The sequence below is a fragment of the Alosa alosa genome, chromosome 15 (genome assembly GCF_017589495.1).
Source record: "Alosa alosa isolate M-15738 ecotype Scorff River chromosome 15, AALO_Geno_1.1, whole genome shotgun sequence".
NCBI lineage: Eukaryota > Metazoa > Chordata > Actinopteri > Clupeiformes > Clupeidae > Alosa > Alosa alosa.
The window spans coordinates 15,038,251-15,059,274 of NC_063203.1; the positions used below are offsets into that span (position 1 = coordinate 15,038,251).

The 21,024-nt window shown below is 43.0% G+C and overlaps 1 protein-coding gene across 3 annotated transcripts in view; it reads right to left on the reverse strand.

Annotated features, from left to right (window-relative positions):
• Positions 1-20,685, reverse strand: part of dclk1a (doublecortin-like kinase 1a) — a 63,381-nt gene extending 42,696 nt beyond the window's left edge. For all 3 annotated transcript variants that reach the window (XM_048264498.1, XM_048264499.1, XM_048264504.1), the window contains exons 1-3: positions 20,510-20,685; positions 19,770-20,163; positions 18,268-18,614 (exon numbers count right to left, since the gene is read on the reverse strand). In XM_048264498.1, coding sequence (XP_048120455.1) covers positions 18,268-18,614; positions 19,770-20,130 — 708 coding nt within the window. In that variant the 5' untranslated portion in view covers positions 20,131-20,163; positions 20,510-20,685. The remainder of the gene's footprint in view (positions 1-18,267; positions 18,615-19,769; positions 20,164-20,509) is intronic.
• Positions 20,686-21,024: the final 339 nt, after the last annotated feature.

A 21,024-nucleotide genomic window follows, 5' to 3' on the forward strand; every position in this document is an offset into this window, starting at 1 on the left:
TGGGAGGAGGATCCACTGTGAAGTGAAATTTCCAAAAGCAGGGGAATTGGACAATGTAAGGTTCTAAAATGTCATGTTGAATTCAATGAACCCAGATATTCTTTAGAACTTTTAATTTCCAACATTTCCACACCGGCTTAAAGGACAATTCCGGCGCAAAATGAACCTAGGGTTAATTAATAACACACATGTACTGCGTTCAACCGTTCTCTGGGATATGTTTTCATGCTAAATGAATGTGACCAGTTTTATCGCAAACCGCTAATTATCTTATAACGCTAGTCTTAGGGGCACAGAGTAAAGTAAAAAGAAATCGCTATTTCTATACCACTAACAAGGCTCAAAATAGCACCACACTTCTACAGGAACATAATGAGGGTCCCTACATGTGAACTCAAGCATAGAGAACTTTGTAAGTGTCCAGAAAAGACAGTACCATTCACGTATACAGGTGGGCGCCATCTTGGAAAAAGTCACGTGACAGTTCAGCTCATGTTGCACGGCATTCAACCAGTCCAACATCGTGCAACGAGAGCTGAACTGTCACGTGACTTTTTCCAAGATGGCGCCCACCTGTATAAGACTAGCGTTATAAGCTAATTAGCGGTTTGTGATAAAACTGCCCAGATCAGATCAAATTAGATTGGCAGATAGCGGACCGCTGGTGGTATGCCGCCGGTGGCGTACCACTTGTGGTCTGCCGTTGGACCACCATCTCTTTAAATTTAACTTGTCATAAATATTAAGAAAATTTAATCAAATGATATATGGAGTATAACTAAACAAATTAAAAAGATTTTAGACCAATAGTGGCAAAATATTGGGCATTTTGTCTGCAACCCGCTAGCGGACCGCCAGAGAACCGATGAGCAAAATGCCAGCGGACCGCCAGCTATGCCTCCAATGGGCCGACAGTGCCAGCCTCTTGCCATCACGGTGGTCACATTCAACATGCATGAAATCACATTCACATTTACAGTAGCATGAAAACATATCCCAGAAAACGGTCAAACTCGGTACACATGTGTTATTAATCCCTAGGTTCATTTTGCTCCGGAATTGTCCTGGGTGAAGACTGGTAAACTAGTAGGGAGTGGGTTTCCTCTCCAGGCTGGGAAGACAGCACATTTCAGTAGGTATGAGGCGTGTGTCACAAATACAGACATGGTGCAGTTCACAGTACTCTGGGGCAGCAGGAAGTCCCACTGCCTCACTATAACCATTCATGGCCAGATAACAAAGTTATACAATGAAATATGCACATATTAGATGTGATTAGATTAAGCATTATTGTGTTACTGGGATTGCTGGAGATGGATGAGAGAAGAGAGATGTGAACAATTGAAAGCGACAAAAAGAGAGCGGTGAGCTGGAGAAAAAAAGGCTAAAAGACAAGGGAAAGAAAGATGAGGCAAACACAGGGGAGGTTTGGGGAGAACTATCAAGAGCATCAAGAGAGTCCAATCAAGATTTATCAAAGAGAAGGTAAAATAGGGGAAAAGTCTAAGAGAACAGGGTGGAGAGAATGAGAGAAGAGAGACGGAGGGAGTAGGAGTGAAGGGGATATTAAAGCTTCATAAGAGCCGCGCTGCACCCTGTGGTGAGGGTCTGGCTGATTAGATCGCTGGGGAGGCGCTGGCTGGGAAATTAATTAATTCAGCACCCCACACACTGACTGCTGCAGTGCTGAGCTACCACACCTGAGAGGAATACTGTAGCTCAGCCACATCACTATACTCATGGTTAGCTAAGCAATGTATTATTATGCGCTTTGTATGTTACTAGCACTGGGATCAGTATTTCCAACATCTTAGCAGCAATGACTTGTTATATCATGTTTTGATTCAGTTATCTTAAATCATTTTTTTACTCAAAATTACTAGTTACATTTAGCATTTATCTACATTTACATGTAGCTGCATAGCTACATTTAGATTAGGGCAGTGGTTTTCAAAGTGGGGGCCAGGGCCCCCTGGGGGGCCGCAAGTGGGGCCAGGGGGGCCTCAGCAAGTTGGAGGGAAAAATAAAAGCAAGAAATAAATACATTTGAAACATTTAAAATAGACTATGAGGGTTGTTATACAATGCCATTATAATAATGTGACGCATATCTGAACATATTTCCCATGATAATGACTGGGAATAATAGTAGAGTGATGGCTATATAGCAGAAAGCCCCAAATAAAATTTTTACACACTGTATGCTCCATCGCGATGTGGTTGTGGCTAAAATAATTATTAGATTAGCTTAATGTATTTTTACATTTGCTGTAGTATTGTCGATGGGTTTAATAAAACATCAAGGGGGTCCTTGGCCAGAACCTAGTGGTATTTGGGGGGCCTTGTCATGGAAAAGTTTGGGAACCCCTGGATTAGGGGAATGGAAGTTTGGCTTTACATTTCATGCTAACAGTTAGCCCTAGCTATAAGTGTTTTTCATCTGCTGTTCACTCTGTCTGGGTTCCATGTATAGATGATTTCTATTTGCTCTGAAGTCATCTAACAGACAGGGGAGGGATCTTAAATAAATTATGAAACACTGAATTTATACCTTTACTTCCTTTACAGGACTTTGTGACCTAGTTATTAAAACATTAAATGCAAAATATTCAGTTGCGTTGCGCGTCACATTCCCCAGTATTCTTTGAAGACACAAACTGCCTAGAGAGTTCGGAATGATGCAAAATCCCTCTTTAAAGCTTGCTCCCTGTTTCTCATTCAGATAAACGTATGTGCAAAGACATGCAGAGTGGCAACGCTGATGATGGTGGATTGAAGCTAATGTGGGAAAAGTGAAGGAACTGACATTTTACCTCAGTTGACTTTGAAACTCTGTTAGGTACTTGGATGACTTAGCTTAAGAGTTTTAGAGCACAGCCAGATATGAGACTATTGCTCTAAGGTAGTAAAACCTGAACTGTCTGAAAGATAAGTCTGAATGTAACCCAAAGTGCTTTTCATTTGTCCTTTTTGCTTGTTTTTGTTTTTCTATAATTCTTAACATATTGACTCGAAATGTATAACCACAAGAGAGTTTTGAGCTTTAATAAGATATTCTACATGGCACTGAACAAGAGCGCTCTGTCAGTCTTTCCTGCTCACACAGAACAATGAGAAGCAGCAGTAAGTAAGACAGAAGTGTCTGTTGACTGATCTGCATAGGCAGGGCACAGAGATCAAGACTGAGTGGGACAAGGGAGCGAGATGGGGTGGGGAGTAAGAGAAATGTGTAGAACATGGAAGGCATCTTTAAAGGAGAATTTTGTTGTTTTCCCTAGCGGGCATCATCTAACGTTTTAAAGATCTAACCAGGTGCCATCTGGAATCTCCTCCATAGGAAGAAAGTGAAAGTGAAAAAAGACAAACAAAAAAGACTTTTCATCTAATATGTTAACACAATGAAAAAGTCATTTTGAACCTGGCTTCATCCAATGTTCAGATTTTTTTTTTATTTTATGCAAATCAGCACATATTTAATTAGGTGATGCCTAATTTGCATATTTAAACATTAAATTACAGATAACTTGTAATACATGTTTTCCATAATAATGTAAGTAATCAACTGGGGAATTTTCATAGTGATATCTGCTAGTTATTTTTTTACCCACCAGTAGTGTCTCGCCTTGTATTCAACACATTGGACAAGAAAGGGTTAATATACAAAATAGCCCAAGGGATATCACTGGGCACCCTCCTAAATCTTAAAGAGATACCCCTAGTCTATAAGATTCTGTAAACAAAAAAAAACTTTAACCGACAAAACCAGGTCTGACCCCATGGCTGCCGGACTATTATGCATCCTTAAAAGTATATTTGAATTAAAAATCACCTTGCGGTCAATGACCATTTGTACATGATTTTTGTCATAAAACTATTGTGACTCATCCTATTGCAAAATATATTAAAAAAATATATTAAAGGCAAAATATCAGAAACGTCATTTAGTTGTTAACTATGTGCATTCTAAAATTCGATGACTTAGCACCACTAGTCAATCAACATATTCATATCTTAAATAAGTGCACATTAACTCCACTCTGAGTGTATTTGAAGATAAAAAATTACACAGTACAAGTGTGCAGTAGAAATAAATATGCCATTTTCTATAATCTCTTGCTGCCAGAGTTGCAACAGTGTGGTTCTGTGATCACTCAGGAGCTTATAAAATGCAGGTGGCATGCCTTGTGTTTTAAAATACATGTCAAATATCAGATTCAATTACATGATGAGGTTTTAAACAAACAATCATGAGTGATTTTGTTTCTGAAAAGAAATATGTACAACATTCAACAGTTTCAATCTACTGCCACCAAGTGGCTGAAAAACATCATTCAAATGCATCATGCCTTTGTGATGCACAAAAACACAACTTTGGAAAGGCATACATGGCAGATGACAAGTTCAAAATAAGTCAGGGAACCAGTGGGAGACAGCAGAAGTCAAGAGAAATATCTGTTTTTTCTATCTATATACCAGCTTATCTCTACATTCTCTATCTTTAATTCTATCTTAATAGACTGTTTTTCTTGTCCACACGATGGCAGTGTTGACTGAAGAATACACTCTGCCATCACCACTGCTTCACATTCAACAGCACTCATGCCTTTTAGCTCTTGGCGTTTTCCGTCTACCCACAGACCTATTGCTATCAGAGCACAATCTCTCTTCTCATGAAAGTCACAGTAGGAGGATATATAGTCTAATATCGGCATCTCTCTCTGCTACAAGCTATATCCTGAGGCCGGGCCAATTCTGTGGACAGCACACATGAATAAATGAAGCCATGTGCAGTCGTGACCTTCTCAGAGGCATCCCTTGTTCATCCTGAGTGAGTGAGGGGAGTTAGTGATGAACACCCAGCAGTTTAATTTCCCTCGCCTCTGAAATGCCAATGCCAGGTTTAGCTTCTCATGAAGGCAATTCAAGAGCCAATTTGCGTAAATAGGCAACATGCTAACAAGACAGCCATTTACTTAGAGTAGCTTCTAATGCCAACTGGATCTGCTTCTTCAAAGACTGCCTTAACAGTTCTTTCCGAGGGACTTTCTGAAGTCTGACAGAAAATCCTAAACTAGGCCAAACTTGAGTAAACCTACAGGGTTTTAATAAAGAGCAGGATCAACATTGTGGTTATAAGGACTTACCCAAGGCAGATTTAGCCAGATAAACTTTAATATGGGTGAGCGCTGACACGAGCTAAACCAGGGACTTATGGTCATACACCATACAGAAGAGTTTTTAGAGGCACTTTCAAATCAAAGGGCCGTGCCTGCCAACCCAGCCACACCCATTGTGACCCATGCAAAATGTCAAGAAGCTTTCACATCTGCTTTGTCAGGATGTTTGTCTGTTTACACACAACTACTGTAGCACAAAAAAAACATGACCATCAAAGAATCATTTTAAGCGTGTGTGTGCCATCTATGGTGATGGGGAACACGCACCATGTGAGAAAAATTGTAACGAAAACAATGCATTTAAGTGCTAGCCTGGCTAGCGCCACCACTTCTCAATGAGACGTGGTCTGGGAACCAAACGTTCATTTTCTCGTATTTGAAAAAAATGCCCAGATCCGTTTATTGGGTGCCACGGATGTCTATCAAATGTGTCTGTGCATAGCTCATCATCGTCTTGCTTTCCCCCTGTTCTGTGATTGGTTCCCTATCTCAGGCCAAAATTTGCTCCATGGTCTCCAGGCTGCCTTAGCAGCATGAATCAAATCGCGCGCAAGGCAGCATGGGATTACCCAGGCTATTTAAGTGCCACGGTAAATGACTAAAGTATAGGGCCCATTGGCAGTATCACACCCGGGCCAGAGTGAAGTTGTTACGCCACTGAATGGAAGATCATTGCCGCTACCTGAGAAGGGACAAAGAAACATACACATCAAAAAGGCATGTTGCACAATGTCATCTTGAAAATTGAAAATGCACCCACGAAACAACAATGAGAATGACCAGCACTGTAAAACATCATTAAAGATTTTCGAAAGCACAAACTCAATAGCAAGTGTACGATACATGACAGAGCAGTCAAGACACAGTGGTGGTTTTGTGTCTGCCAAGTAATGGGCCTTTGAATGCCATAAATAAGCCCAGCCAAACCTCCAGCTTCCGTTGTAACACGGAACCGCTGGCACCAATTCATTATGAAGCGGGCCAAGTTGCCAGGCCGGGGCCTTATGTAACAGCTACAGCAGCAGTCTCTCCCTCAGATGAGTAATGACAGGCCCCACGGATGCAAGTCAGCAGAGCCCCGTCGACACAGAACGCACCTACTTCTCAAACCCTCCTGCTCTCTCCCTCTTCACTGTTCTCAGTGTCCCTTAACTACAGTAGCCTACTTTCATTTGTTTCTGTTCCTTCTCCCCTTATCTCTTCTCTCCTTCTATCACTTGCTTTCTCATTTTTGTTCCGTTCTTCCTCCTCTATCTTTCCCTGCCTTCCTTTTCTCTCCTCTCATCTCTCTCTCAGCATCTCTCTCTGTCAATCTCTCAGCATCTCTCTCTCTCTTTATCAGTCTTTCAGCATTTCTCTCTCTTTCTCTGTCAGTTTTTCAGCATTTATCTCTCTCTCTTTGTCGCTCTCTCAGCATCTCTCGTTCTTTGTCAGTCTTTCAGCATCTCTCTCTGTCTCTGTCAGTCTTTCAGAATTTCTCTCTCTCTCTCTCTCTCTGTCGCTCTCTCAGCATCTCTCTATCTCTTCCTCACTGCAGAGATTTACGAGCAGAGCGCCTAGTCAGCGGCTTGGCAGCTCCGGCAGTATGTGAGCACACACAGCTCAATCATCTGCACAAAGCCTCTGTCAGCATTAGGACCCTGGAGCTCCAGGTGGGGTGGGGTGGGTTTAATAAACACGCTGCTTCTCTGATCACATGCTTTCTCTCTCTCTCTCTAAATCCATGCCTTTTGTGAGCAGAGGAGCGGGCTGCTGCTACTAAAGACTCCAGATCCAGGTGGTGTTTTGATGTGAAGTGGTGTCACAATCCTTCAGCGAGAGAGGAAATCCAGAGTGGGCAAGCGAGCCATTAGAGTACAGTCTCAAGTGATGGGTGGGTGTCTGAAGAGCATGATGACGCCCATCTTTTTCAGCTCACAGACACTGATGCTGTGCTCAGAGGCCCTCCTGTGTGTCAGGTTGGCAGAACTGTTCAGAGCTGTACCCAGATCAGTTACGTAATCGCACTTTGGGGGTCAGCTGAAGGGTGGGGACAAGTAGAGGAGGAAAGGGAAGAAAACTCCGGAGTGTTCTGGAAGGTTTTAAAGAGACAGCACCCTTTTTAAAGTCTTAAAGGCTTTTTCCCCTCGATGGACCATCACTCAATCTCTTCATTTTCCCCCTCTGTTCTTTGTTCTTCTCTCCTCACCATCTACCTTTCCCTCGAAGCCTTAAAGACCAACTTGGCCGATTAGCAATAGCGACAGAAGTGTGTACACACAAGAAACAGACTTCACACACACACACACACACACACACACACACAAAAATGCAAACAGATTGGCGAGATAATTGTCCACTCTGAATGCCAGCACTGTCTTCTTCCAACGATTTTTTTTATATATATATATATTCTTTTGATCCCGTGAGGGAAATTTGGTCTCTGCATTTATCCCAATCCGTGAATTAGTGAAACACATTCAGCACACAGTGAACACGCAGTGAGGTGAAGCACACTAATCCCGGCGCAGTGAGCTGCCTGCAACAACAGCAGCGCTCAGGGAGCAGTGAGGGGTTAGGTGCCTTGCTCAAGGGCACTTCAGCCGTGCCTACTGGTCGGGGTTCAAACCGGCAACCCTCCGGTTACAAGTCCGAAGTGCTAACCAGCCACGGCTGCCCCAATGCAGCAGACTGTATCCAAAAGGTTTTTTTAATTATTATTTTAGTAGGCCTGCATGACGTTTTGCGCGTCAACGTTATATTTTTTGCAACGCTTCGCCACAGCTCGCCACAGGTGGGAGACCAAAACATTGCAGAATCGAGGACGAAACAGCAACCTTCTCACAGAATTCCCAACAAAGCCCTGCAAGAAGCCCAAATAAAAGCCCCAATAAAAGAAAAAGTCCTAAAAAACAGCTTGCCCTACATCATCGAAGGTATGGGAATACTAATTTAGTCCCAAACGTAAAAGGTGTCGTTATATGCGCTCTTTGCCAAATAGAGTTGGCATACTACAACAGCAGTGGGAGCATCTGAAACGGGGGCACCCCTGCTAAACAGCTGCTAGATCTAGCTAGCAAGCAGATTGCAGTAGCTTTTAACGTTATCTGTCTAACGTTAGCTAACTCAACAACTTAACGTTAGTTAGCGTTAACTCATGCTGTGGTAGTTTACAAGTCAAATACATAACATTAGACTAACGTTAGCCAGCTTATAGGATCATGATTCAGTACGCTAGTTCGCCAATGTCAACTAATGGCCACCTTACACCAAACAACTTTGACAAGATTTGGGAAAGATTGTAATTTTTAATTAATGCCCCACATTCAGGCTTTACTCAAAAGACTCCAATCTTTCAAGAATCTTTTCCATATCTTGTCAAAGTTGTTTGGTGTAAGGAGGCCATAAAGGAGCCAAACAATGTCCAGGCAAGGGCTGCACATAAGCTGGTGCGCAGTGTTCATGAATGAATGAATGTTGGGACTGTAAAACTGTGTTAAACACTCTCAGGAATGTATATACTGTGCACTGCACAGTGTTTTTTTTTTGCACTACAACTTTTAAATTTTTTGAACAAGAGAGCTATGTTGGTTCTTTAGAAGAGTAAACAGGCTGGCCTTCCATTTTGTATAACAGTACAAATGTTTTATTTATTTTATTTTGTGTAAAGCAGAAGATTTTTTGCTGTGCAAAACTGTTTAATAAAGTATATTATTAAGAATGTTTTTAGTATTTATTTGAGATACATTATGGTTTTTTATTAATCGAGCAACAGAAAAATAATCGTTAGATTAATCGTCTAATTAGTCGTTAGATTAGTCGACTAATCGATAAAATAATCACCCGATTATTCGTTTAATAAATAATTGTTTACCCCCAGCCCTATATTTTAGGCTAACGGCAGGATATGTAAAGACACTGATGACAAACAAACAAACAAAATACTAATACAAAAGAAACCAAACACTGGGACAATGGACAATGCCCACTAGTCTCTAAGCCTACCTAGAGACCTGCGTGAAGCTGGCCCCCCATGTTACTCAAGAATGATTAAAAACACTGCTATTCGTTTGTGCTACGTTTGTGCCGGTTTGTGCCGTAAAAATGATCGTTTGTGCTGTTAAGGGTTTTAAGTAATTAAACTTTACATTTTCTGGCCAGTGATGTCACTCAGCCCCCCATACTTGTCCAAATTCCCCCAAAATAGTCTCAATCGTTTGTGCTACGTTTGTGCTCATTTGTGCCGTTAAAAGTAACATTTGTGCTACTATGTTTTTTAAGATATTCCACGTTATTTGTTACACGTGTGACGTCATCCAGCCCCCCATCAATGTCCAAATCTTTCCAAAATGGTCTCAATCATTTGTGCAAGATTTGTGCTGATTTGTGCTGTCAAAAGAAACATTTGTGCTACTATGTTTTCTAAGTTATTATGGTTTATTTGTAGCAGTTGTACAACTGACATCACCCAGCAGCACCTTCATCAATGTCCAATTGTAGTCCTAATTGTTTGTGCTGATTGTGCTGTTAAAAAAATGAAACAAAAGGAAAAAAGTAACATTTGTGTTGTTTACAAAGCTATATCGTGCTGATCTTAACTGAGAAAAGAAAAGAAGAGGTGCTACTATTTACGTGGCTGTTTGGGCTGCCAAGGGTTCTATAGTGGCCTACACCAGTTGCTTGTGCATAACGTCAGAATTACTGCAACCACTACCAGAATAAACCTGCAGGCCATTAGTCGGCAGCTGTGGAGAAACACCACTCCATTCTCTGGCCAGTAGCGTCTGCAGGTGTGCGTATGCCTACTATAGGCAGCTACGGAGTGGGCTACGAGAGACTTACGAGAGATAATTTCCCCTGTGTGTATAGTCACTCCAAGTTGGCCTACCATAACTCATCACTGCACTGTAGCCTAAGATAAACAAATGTATTCTTCAATAATTGTATGCATCAGAATTACAGTGGATTGTGCACACAAGCAGCACTTAGGCTTTGTTGCTGACCCAAGTCTCGGATATATGAAACTTTGCAAACAGCAAAAACAGAAAGGAAAGAGGCAGCAAAGCTAGGAGTTATTTCAGATGGACAAGAAGGTAGGCTAAAATGGTATGTTTGTCAATATAATGTTTAAACATTAAAGTCATACGACAGTATACTAAAACTAAAGGTACATTTGTAGCCTTTTTAGCACTTTATAAAGTTGACTAAATTATTAGGCTACTCTTTAGCTATAAACCTAAGAACCAGCTTTCTTGCACTTGTGTTTTCTGTTCAGATCAGGAGAAACATTTGGTAGACTACAATTTGGGACGATTTGGCCAGTGTGTGTGAGACTGATGTCATGCGCATAGCAGATAGAACTTGGTAATGTAAAAATATAGTTACAGAAAACACATTGATGGGCTGGGCATCACGTGTAATAAACATAGGAGAAATGTCGGCGCAATCAGCACAAACGATTGGGTATAGGCTTAGGTTTGGACATTGATGGAGGGGCTGGGTGATGAGCTACAATTGCTGGACAAGGCCACTGGACAATTTATTTAGTAGCCTACCCTACAAACGTTTATTTAAATGGCACAAATCAGCTCGCACGTAGCACAAATGATCGCGGCTATTTTGAGGAGATTTGGACACTGATGATGGGCTGAATGACGTCACACATGTAACAAAGCGTGTTAACTTAAAAAACATAGCTGCACAAATGTTATTTTTAACGGCACAAATCAGCACAAACATAGCACAAACGATTAAGACCATTTTGGTGAGTTTTGGACATTGATGGGGGGCTGGTGATGTCACGCGATTAATAAATAAACCACAATACCTTAGAAAACATAGTAGCACAAACGTTTCTTTTAACAGCACAAATCAGCACAAACCTAGCACCAACGATTGAGATCATTTTGGGAAGATTTGGACATTGATGGGGGGCTGAGTGACGTCACACGTGTAACAAATAACGTGGAATATCTTAAAAAACATAGTAGCACAAATGTTACTTTTAACGGCACAAATGAGCACAAACGATTGAGACTATTTTGGGGAAATTTGGACAAGTATGGGGGGCTGAGTGATGTCACTGGCCAGAAAATGTAAAGTGTAATTACTTAAAACCCTTAACAGCACAAACGATCATTTTTACGGCACAAACGTAGCACAAACGAATAGCAGTGTTTTTAATAATTTTTGAGTAACATGGGGGGCCAGCTTCACGCAGGTTACCTAGAGGTTTTTTAGCAGGACCTCTCACACCCGAGGAGGAATCTCAACTCCCGTCTGAGCAATGTAGACCCCATTTAAAACACAGGCCTCAACCATGCATAGCAACAAATCAATTCATTCAAATTTACAACATTTCAGTTAACACATGACATAGGCAATACACATTACTAACAGTCCTTCATGTTATTTCCATACAATGCCATAAGCAACCTTACTAAGCAAAAAATATAATGACCTCTCCAATCACCCAGTCAAGCATTTTTATTTTACCAGCTAGTAAGCATTGATGTTAACATGCGTGCATTTAGAGAATGCTTACATTATTGATAAACATAGATTATGCTTCTAACCCTATACCGCGTACCAGGCTTGTATTTCCTATATGAATAACCCAAACATATTCCCAGTGTTACATGTAACTTAACCTCCATCTTACACACATCAGGTCTGTACCACCAACAATACAATATCAAACAGATCAACATCACAACATGATTTAATAGAGCAGTCTTTGTTTGCACATAAGTTTGTAAAGTCATTGTTCATGTTGAGGCAGGAAAGCCGCCTTTGCCAGTGACAGACGCACTGCGCTCTGTCACACATTCGTTCTTTGGAACGTGCAATAACTGTAGGTTATTTGCACACATATGAAGTAGCTTCATAGTGGTCCATTAGCCCTTACATATTTGCATCCATACTCTAATAATCCAATTCTAGAGCTGCCCACACCTCTGCTGTCGATTTGCATACACAACTGTCATTCTAACAGCCACCATAGATATTACACACCCATACAGCTTCCATAGATATTATACAGCCATTACCCAGACACTCCCCAGCCCCATGTTCACTGATCAGTAAAGGAGATTGATTGCACTGGTTGGTACATTACACAAACCCACAGTGGCAACAGCACACTCAAGGTCATCCGCAGCCACTGGATCATGCTGCCCCTCCACTGAAGCTGCTCTTCATCAGGCACTGTGGAGGGATTCCCACACTAACGAGGGGGGGCAACGGCTGGATGGATGATTACACTAGGATGGTACTGAAGGGGGGACAGCCAGCACATCAAACAGTGACATTTCACTGTCTTACAAGGCTGTTTCAGAGAGAGAGAGAGAGAGAGAGAGAGAGAGAGAGAGGGTTTGCATTAAGTTGTGTAGGGGTCATGCTGACACAACATCAATACAGGGTCCAAAGCTATGCGATTCATGAAGATTTGTGTCAGTTGAACAGACACACCCACGCCATTGAGCTGCAGCGCCCTCCTGTCTGTCCTCACGCAAACGCTCACAGACACATGAGGCAGGGCAGACAGGAGAGAGAGAGTGAGTCGCCGACTCATGGAAGAGAAAGAGGAGGAGGGGGAGGAGGAGATGCTACAGGCGAGGGGGAAGCTCCTTCATTCAGACTCATGCTAACTCATGCTACCGCCACCACCGCTGCATCCGCCCACACACAACACCATCGCCAACCCCCGCCCGCTCACACGGCATCCACCGCTGCATCAGCCCATGCAACACACCAGCAGCAGCCCCGACCTGCTCACACAGCCTCCATGCTCACACCTCAGCATGACGTGCCAGGTGCCCTCAGGAGTTTACTCTCTCTCTCCCCCTCTCTCTCTCTCACTCTCTCTCTCTCTGTCTCAGCAGGACCTGTTCAGCCTATCTATCTCCAACTGTCAGTCTCTCACTTTCTCTCTCTCTCTATCTCTCTCAGTCCCTACCAGTCTCTCTGTCATGTTCTCTTTTGTCCTATATTTCTTTGACCTTCTCCTCTTTTTATCTGTCTGTGCCAGACTTGTGCAATCTGTCTATCTCTCTGTCAATCTCTCTTTCTCTCTCTCACTCAGTCCCTACCAGCCTCACACTCTCTCTCTCTCTCTCTCTCTCTTCATCCGGTGTCACATCTGTTTCCAGAAGCACCACTCTGGCACAAAAATAAACCCCCATAAAAAAATAAGCATCTGCTGAGCAAACACAGCCCAGACAGCAGCACCCTCCCCTGGGGTGAGTTCGGAGGTGTTAATGCCAATTAGCGATGGCGAGTGACCCATCACTCCGCACATGTGACCAGCCTAATCCAATCCCACACAAATGACCTGCTGAGGGGGAGCCATGACAGTGACTCAGCAGCATGAGGCAGTGGAAGAGAGCGAGAGAGAGAGAGAGAGAGAAATCGGCAGGTTAATAAGCGGAGCTACCACAGTGGAGTCTCACCTTCCATGCTGTTCGCTTGATGAAAACCAAATGCAGTCGGTGGTTCCGCTGGGTGTGTTGTGTGCATGATAGTGATACTGTATTTGTACAAAGTGATGATTAATACAGTAACATTGCAACAAATGTAGGGTCTGTAAGACCAACATGATAGGATAAGAAAACAATGTACAATGACAGTAATGTAGCTGTATTTGCATTTAGCTCTTCCAAAAATACTGTATACTGAAAAAATCTGTTCAATACACACCTGGCTTGGAATAAATGCTGTAGGCCCCACAGGTTATATCTACAGTACAAACCCTTTTACAGCATTATTCAATGAAGATCACAATGTTTTTTCAATTTCATTTTCAATGTTTTGAAATGTACAGTGCATTGACTGTAAGAAGATGTAATTTATTCATGATAAATTACTGCCAATAGGCTTTAAGCTTAATGTCACTAGTAATGAGACTTACACAAAAATCAATCAGCAATGCAAAATCATTCATAATGTATTATGAGTCTCCATATTATCCATTATGCTGTCAATATGTCCTCACCAACCTAAAAGCTACCAAACATCTCTGTCCATGCTGATAACAAGCACTCAATAAGTGAATTAGGTGAGTGGCCTACAGCTCAATAAGGCATCAAAACACAGGGCCTTCTGTCTAATTGAATAATGCAGGGCAGGGGCCCAACTGAATCAATGCAGGCAAACTGTGGGCACAGACCGACCTTCTGTTGGGCATGGGAGTGTGGCAGCCAGGGGGCATGTGGAGCGACAGCCTGGCTAACTGACAGACAGGGCAGTCTATTCAGGAGCTGACCGATGCCAAATGATGACTACTCATCCAAACGATAGGCTCTAAAAGCTGCACTTAGTGTCCGTGAAGAGAGTGTTGAGTCAATAGATCAAATCTGAGGAGAAACAACATTATTGGCCCCAGCCGGTTGATAGATGTGCGTCCCGTCACAGTTAATAAGGGAGTCAAAATGACTGTGTTTACATGGCCTGTCCGCAGTCTTGTGGCACAGCCACCGACCAACCTATTTCCTCCATCAACATGAATTTTAGAAGTAAAAAATGTGTTCATTACTGTTTGTGATTTGAGTACATTTGAAATATATCACTACTTCTGTCGCCATCAGCATGGTTCATTAAGAGATTTCTGGACCAGTAATACATGTTATTCACAGTAATGTTTCATTAAAAACGTGCAATACAAACACTAATTATTTCATAATCCTATGTTGATATCACTAATACTAATTAATACTATATCACTCTAATTGCTGTCATCTGTAACGCACAGAACATGTCTCAAAGCACAAAAGTACAGTAGAACAGACCCCAGGCACAATATTGCCAGAACAGGGCCCAAACTGATCTAGGATCAGTTTCTCTCTGGGGAAAGTCCCTCATTCCTGTACTGCAGCCCTGTTCCTCCCTCTCCTCCAGTACAGGCCTGCGTGACATCACCACTGCACCTTTCTGCCGCAGAGGCTGTTCCTTAGCAACCGGTTCCACCAACCACCATCACCATAGAAACCAGCCAAGGATAAAAAAAAAGGAAAAATCACAATCACAATTTCTTTGAAAAAGGCACCAACGCAGCACAGAGGCAGACAGTCTATTAATAGGCCCTACGCAAAAAAAGAAACAACAGCAAAAGGGGAGTAAAAAATAATGATTCAGGGCGGGAACATTATTGTCTGATGTTATTGCCTAACAGTCCATATGTTCTAGTTTCCTTCTGGTACTAGAGTTCTTCTAAATATTTTGGAACACTAAACTCCCTGGTTCTTAGCTCTATCAGACAATGAAAGTCATTACCATTAGAGTCGTTATCAGTAATTGTACACAATTAGGCCTCCTAAATTTTTAAATTGTTTTAGGCCTATAGTTCAAGTCCTTTCAGTTCCACTATATTTGTGCATTTGTCTAATGAATTTAATTATATCCATGGTCATTTCCTGTCATAATGCAATTGAGTATCAAAAATGAGCAAAAATAATCCTCATGGTTCTAAAGCCTGAGGTTGACAGAAACTAATACAGACACAGCTTGTCACCATTCCACGTGACTCTGACGATGCATACCAAAACAAACACACTTTTCCCTTTTACCTGGACAGCAGGACCAAACTCTCTATCAAACACTGCCTCACTGTGTTCACTGGGCACCTCTAGATTAGTGGGTTAGCAAAGTGTGACAATGCTGTAGGGATTCTGCAGGCAAGCTTCCAACCCACATCTCATTAGCCTTTTAAACAGACATCTTACCACACACAGATAATTAACGTAGGCCACTTCCCCAGGTTTCCAGAGCTACTGTCAGGGCCCTGGGACACTAGACAACCTACTGTGAGTGACTCTCCCAAAACCTCTCCTTGTGTCGACATCAGACAAGACATGCTTTTTTGCGTTGAATTTTATGCTTAGTCACTCACTCTGCCATGTTGCATCAGGTGAGACACAGCTGCTGTTTTCAGAGATGCTGCGGAGCTAGTGTTAGGGGTTGGCATTTGAGGGACAAACCTCCACACTGATGGGGGGAGAAAGGGGGTGAAGGGGCAAAGCCATGCCTGACAAGAGTGGGGTAACTCTGGATAGAAGGGTGGCACACGCTGGCAGTGAGCCATGAGGTCTGGAGCTGACAGAAGGTCACAAGCTCAGCCTGCTCCCACTGAGACTAAAGGAAAGTAAAGGTCACTGCCATAGCCAACAGAGCCTGTTATAATGTCTCTGTACCATCTCTGCTTACAGGCAAACAAAGACAAGGTGGGCATATGGACATATTCCCTGTGTTTGCTTTTAAATCAATAGAAACACACCCATGCATTAAGTTTGAAGTTTATGAGCTTGTATATGACTACATGTACTCTCTCTCTCTCCCTCCCTCCCTCCCTCTCTTTCTCTATGTCTCTCTCTTACAAACAAACAACCAAAGAGAAAGATCAAGTCTCCGTAGAAATTAGGACATTCTACAGGGTAAAACACAAAATATGCACATAAAACTAAGGACATTAGGACACTCAGACCAAACTTTGTATTCCCCAGAGACAGTTCCATTTAACCCCCTTTTTAAAAACTTTCAGATTAATATGCACCCACATTCCCCACCCATTAAAAACATGTGCCTCTAAAAATGGACGCTGCATGTCCCCCAAACGCCTGGGGACGACGGGAGGGTCATTTGGAGGAGACCATGTGAGCTGAGGACAGAGGCTCCCTGTCAGCTTGGGCAGGATTTTTGTGAAAGGGAACAGCCTGACCCCGATTGGGCTGCCGCTGACGCAAACGCCACCTTGCCTCGGCAGAAAAACCAGGGCAGCGCGTTGCTAAAATCAGATCAGGTGGTGGTCTGAAGAGTGACACGGTACCTCTCAGCAGTTGAAGGGCCAGACCAGGCGCTCTCAGCCGATACCTACGTACCAGTTCAACCTGAGGGAGGCGAAATACTCAGTCACTGGGCTACTGTCTTGAGATATGGCTCCTGTGACTCAATAGAGAAGAGTGGAAAAGGGCATAGCAGAGGGGCTAAGAGATAGACTACGCAGGACAAACTGATGAGTCAAATTCGTTTTATCTGTAGTTCCACAAATGTGAATTTGAATACTCTGTGAAAAGGAGGGATTAATAGGCTTCCATTGCTGTAAGGCAGACTCAGAGATTTATCTGTAATTGGGGCAGACATCTTGTCTCACACCTCCCTTGAAGCAACTCAAAAACTTTGCAAAGGCTGTCTTTCAGATAAGAGATATATCATCATCTCTGCCTCAAACTACACAAAAGTTATTCAGAGAAGACAGTAAGACCTCTTTGGTATTACACCCCCTGCTAAAGCTGACTTCAAGTGTCCCTAATCATGAAAAGGAAGGGAATGTGAACATCGGAGAACAGTCAGAATGAAGAACGAGTACAGAAGATCCAGCACCAACAACCCTAAACAGCTGAAGAGTGTTTAGACTGTATCAAATCTGTTCAAGCTGCTACATTAAAAAGTTCTCAAGATATGTTAAGACATGATGCTTTTCTTTGTAAATTCTTAAGCAGGTGGGTGAGGCTACCCAGAAAAGAATGAAACAGGTGAGCACATTCCTGTTTGTTTAGAAGGCAGAATTATGCACACCAAAGTAAAGCCAGACATTACTCCCACCAGGGCATGAGAACCAATAAATAACAGCACCTCAATGCGTAACTTTCACCATAATGCATCCTAGGGTGTTTTTGTGAATGTACTCGAGTCACACTTTCGTTTAAAAGCATAATTACGTCTCAAGCGCCACTTTTAAGCTTGTCCGCGTTGACGTTTTCGGGTGAAATGGCCTTTTGAATGGGAGTGCTACGGGCACTACTATTCTGATACATGATCGCGTCAAAATCGCTATTTTTAAAACACTAAGAAGGCTCGACACAACATGAAACTTTGATCGAAGTATCATCAGTGTCTCTACACATGAACTCGAGCATTGAGAACATTGTTTGTGTACACATTTTTTACTAAAAAGAAAGGTTTTGAACAACTCACTCCTTGACTGGCAAGATGGCGGCGAGCAGAAAAGCCAAGTGAATTCTTCAAAACCTTTCTTTAAGTAATAATCATAAAAAGAAGGAGCAAAACTTTCTTTTAGTAAACTCTGAGTGCAGACTCAAGATTGCAGAACTGGACCTACCATTTTCCCATCCACAGTGTAGAGCCGCTTCACGACGCCCGAGTCCAGCTTGACCGCCTCCGTGATGTCCGTGAGCACCTGCTCGAACGAGTGCGCCGTCTTCTTGTTGAGCAGGATGCGCACGGCCTTGCGCGGCTTCACGCCGCTGCGGATGATGGTCACCAGCTTGGGCCGGATGAAGTCGCGCGACTCCCTGCTCTCTGTGGAGCTGGCCTTGGCGCTGGCCAGCGAGGTGGGCGCACGGGCAGCCGTGGCTGTCTTGACGTTGACCGACCAGTTGGGATTTACATTCTTCATGTACTCCAGCGTCTTGTAAGGCTCTATAGAGCCACACACGTAGCTCTCACCTGTGGAGTTGGTAGTAGACAACATTACAAGCTGTCAATGTGGATTACAGAACAGTGTGTCAGTGCCACAGACTAGTAGTGTGTGTTGAGGGTATATGCATTAGTAATGCTGTTTGAGTGGTACGACCGTGATCATAGACAGGGCCAGGAGACATATATGCATGTATTCATGATGTATACATCCTTAGCCATTATTGCCACTTATTGCCAGTAAAGCAAAGCAGCCTGGGACAGCAGAGCCTAGACCTACTTAATGAAGTGAAGGCGTGACGAAGGGTCAGTCTTTATGACCACATACGCCTACCCCTACTTTATTAGTTTCAATGGGCTTACTGTTACCATAATTATATGTAAGGTTGGTCAGAGGTAATGGTAATGGTTTAGCACAGCAGTTCATTAAGTCTCCTCTTGATAGACAGATAGCCTCCCCTGACCTCTCCAAATGAAATTAACTGCACCATGTTAGCATTAACTCACTCGGAAGCCCATGCTGAAGTGAAAAAGCCAGTCACTGCTAGTGCAGTCCCCGGATATGTCAGGCCCAGATCTGATACATAAGAGGACTGCATCTATTGCATTGCTTTATTTACTGGAACTTGTATGAAACCTAGTGCATACAATTGATCATTTTGTCTTTTATGTAGGCTAATGAATCTGTGGGCCCTGTAGGCCTAAACATCACTTTTTTAATTATGTTGTGAATACCCACAGCCACTGCTAGAAAATGTGGGCCTCTCTGGGTGCCCCTTTTCAGTGCTGGGCCCTTAGAATAGTCCTTACTACAGCCCCCCCCCCACACACACACACCTCCAACAGTGGTGTGACCCTGCCCAAAACCAATATATATATAGTGGCAGACATACCATAACATAGCTGCAAGAACAGATTCTTCTGTGTGTGAGAGGGGCATGTCTGTGTTCATCATCACAAAGAGGTTACTCTACAATTTCATAGAGATACCAGAAAAGGAAAACAGGTCTGAATGGCATGCATCCACACTGTCATCAAACCTCAGATACTTCATGAATTTGTTTTAAGAGCCTTCTCCTTGTCATGTTGCTCTCTGAATTTTACCTACTCAAACAGCCAATGCAGTACTGTGTGAGCTTTCATGTTAACATGTGGAAGTGTGATATTCAGCTAGTAGAGCCTCACCCTCCTCTAGCTGATCCATACTGGTGATCTTCTCTATCCCATCAATGGAGTATATCGTGCGGACCCCCTGGGGCAAGTTCACATTGTCGGATAAAGAGCGTGTAAGGTCAGCTAGCAGGGCTTCGAAAGACCTGAAGCGGTCCTGGGATATGGCATACACAATCCCCTTGAAGTACCGGTCCCCGTTGCGGTAGAAGCGGACCTTCTTAGCTTTCTTCTCTGAACTCAGCGCTTGGAGGGTGCGGGTACGGTACAGACTACAATGTGCGCTGTGCGTAGGACTGGGCAGGCCGTTCGCTCTAGAGCCCCCACGGTTGTACCTCTGCGCTTTGTCCCGTTCGTCAAAATGTTCCAACTCCATTTCGCTTTAGCGCTGAAATAACGTTTTGATAGTCTGCAGGGGAAAAAATAATGTTAGTTTAATGTTCTTTACTAGCCATTGCCATATAATAACACATAGCTGTGCTACATTTATTGTATCCTGTGTAAGTCATACAATTGATCGATTAAAAGATAGATTGCAAATGGGAAATTATATTTTCACATGTATGAGACAAATAAAGTTTTGCTCCTTCTTATTATTATTATTACTTAAGTAGTTGAAATCATGCTAACACGCCCAGTCTTGGATGTCCACTGCAGGACAGAGAACACTCCATCCTTAATCTATGTAAACGATTGAGAGAAAGTGCAGGTGTATCATCTCATTAAAGCATGAAGATTTAAAAGCTAGATCTCACCTCAATGCGCTATGGTCTTCTTTCTCAGAGATAATTCCAGTTGCAGCATGCAGCACTTCGGTTTCAATGGTTTGGGGTTGGTAAAGGCAGTGGGGAGAATCGTGTGCCTCTTTGTTGCCCTGTGGCTACACTCGTGTTGTCCGTGCGAGACGGAGGCTGGGCTGCAGCTGGTGCTCGTCCCCCCCCCTTTTGGCAGTGATTTACATTGGTCCGTCCCCTCATTGAGATGCGGAGTCTGAGTAGGCTACAGCACACGCCTTTACCGGTCGCTAGTATCCCTGGAGATGCACTCAATAGGATGTGCTGCGCTAATTTAGGTAACCTATACAGTTGCCGGCTCCGACACGTTTATAAAACTAAGTCTGAAAAGCCTTGGCAATGCTTTTCATAACTGTGAAAACAGCCATGCTTAATATAAAACGAGAAAGACATTTGATGGACATGAAATTCATGCCACTATTATGTTGCATTATGGATGGGTTAACGGCTGCCACTTGTCCACGTGTTTGACACGC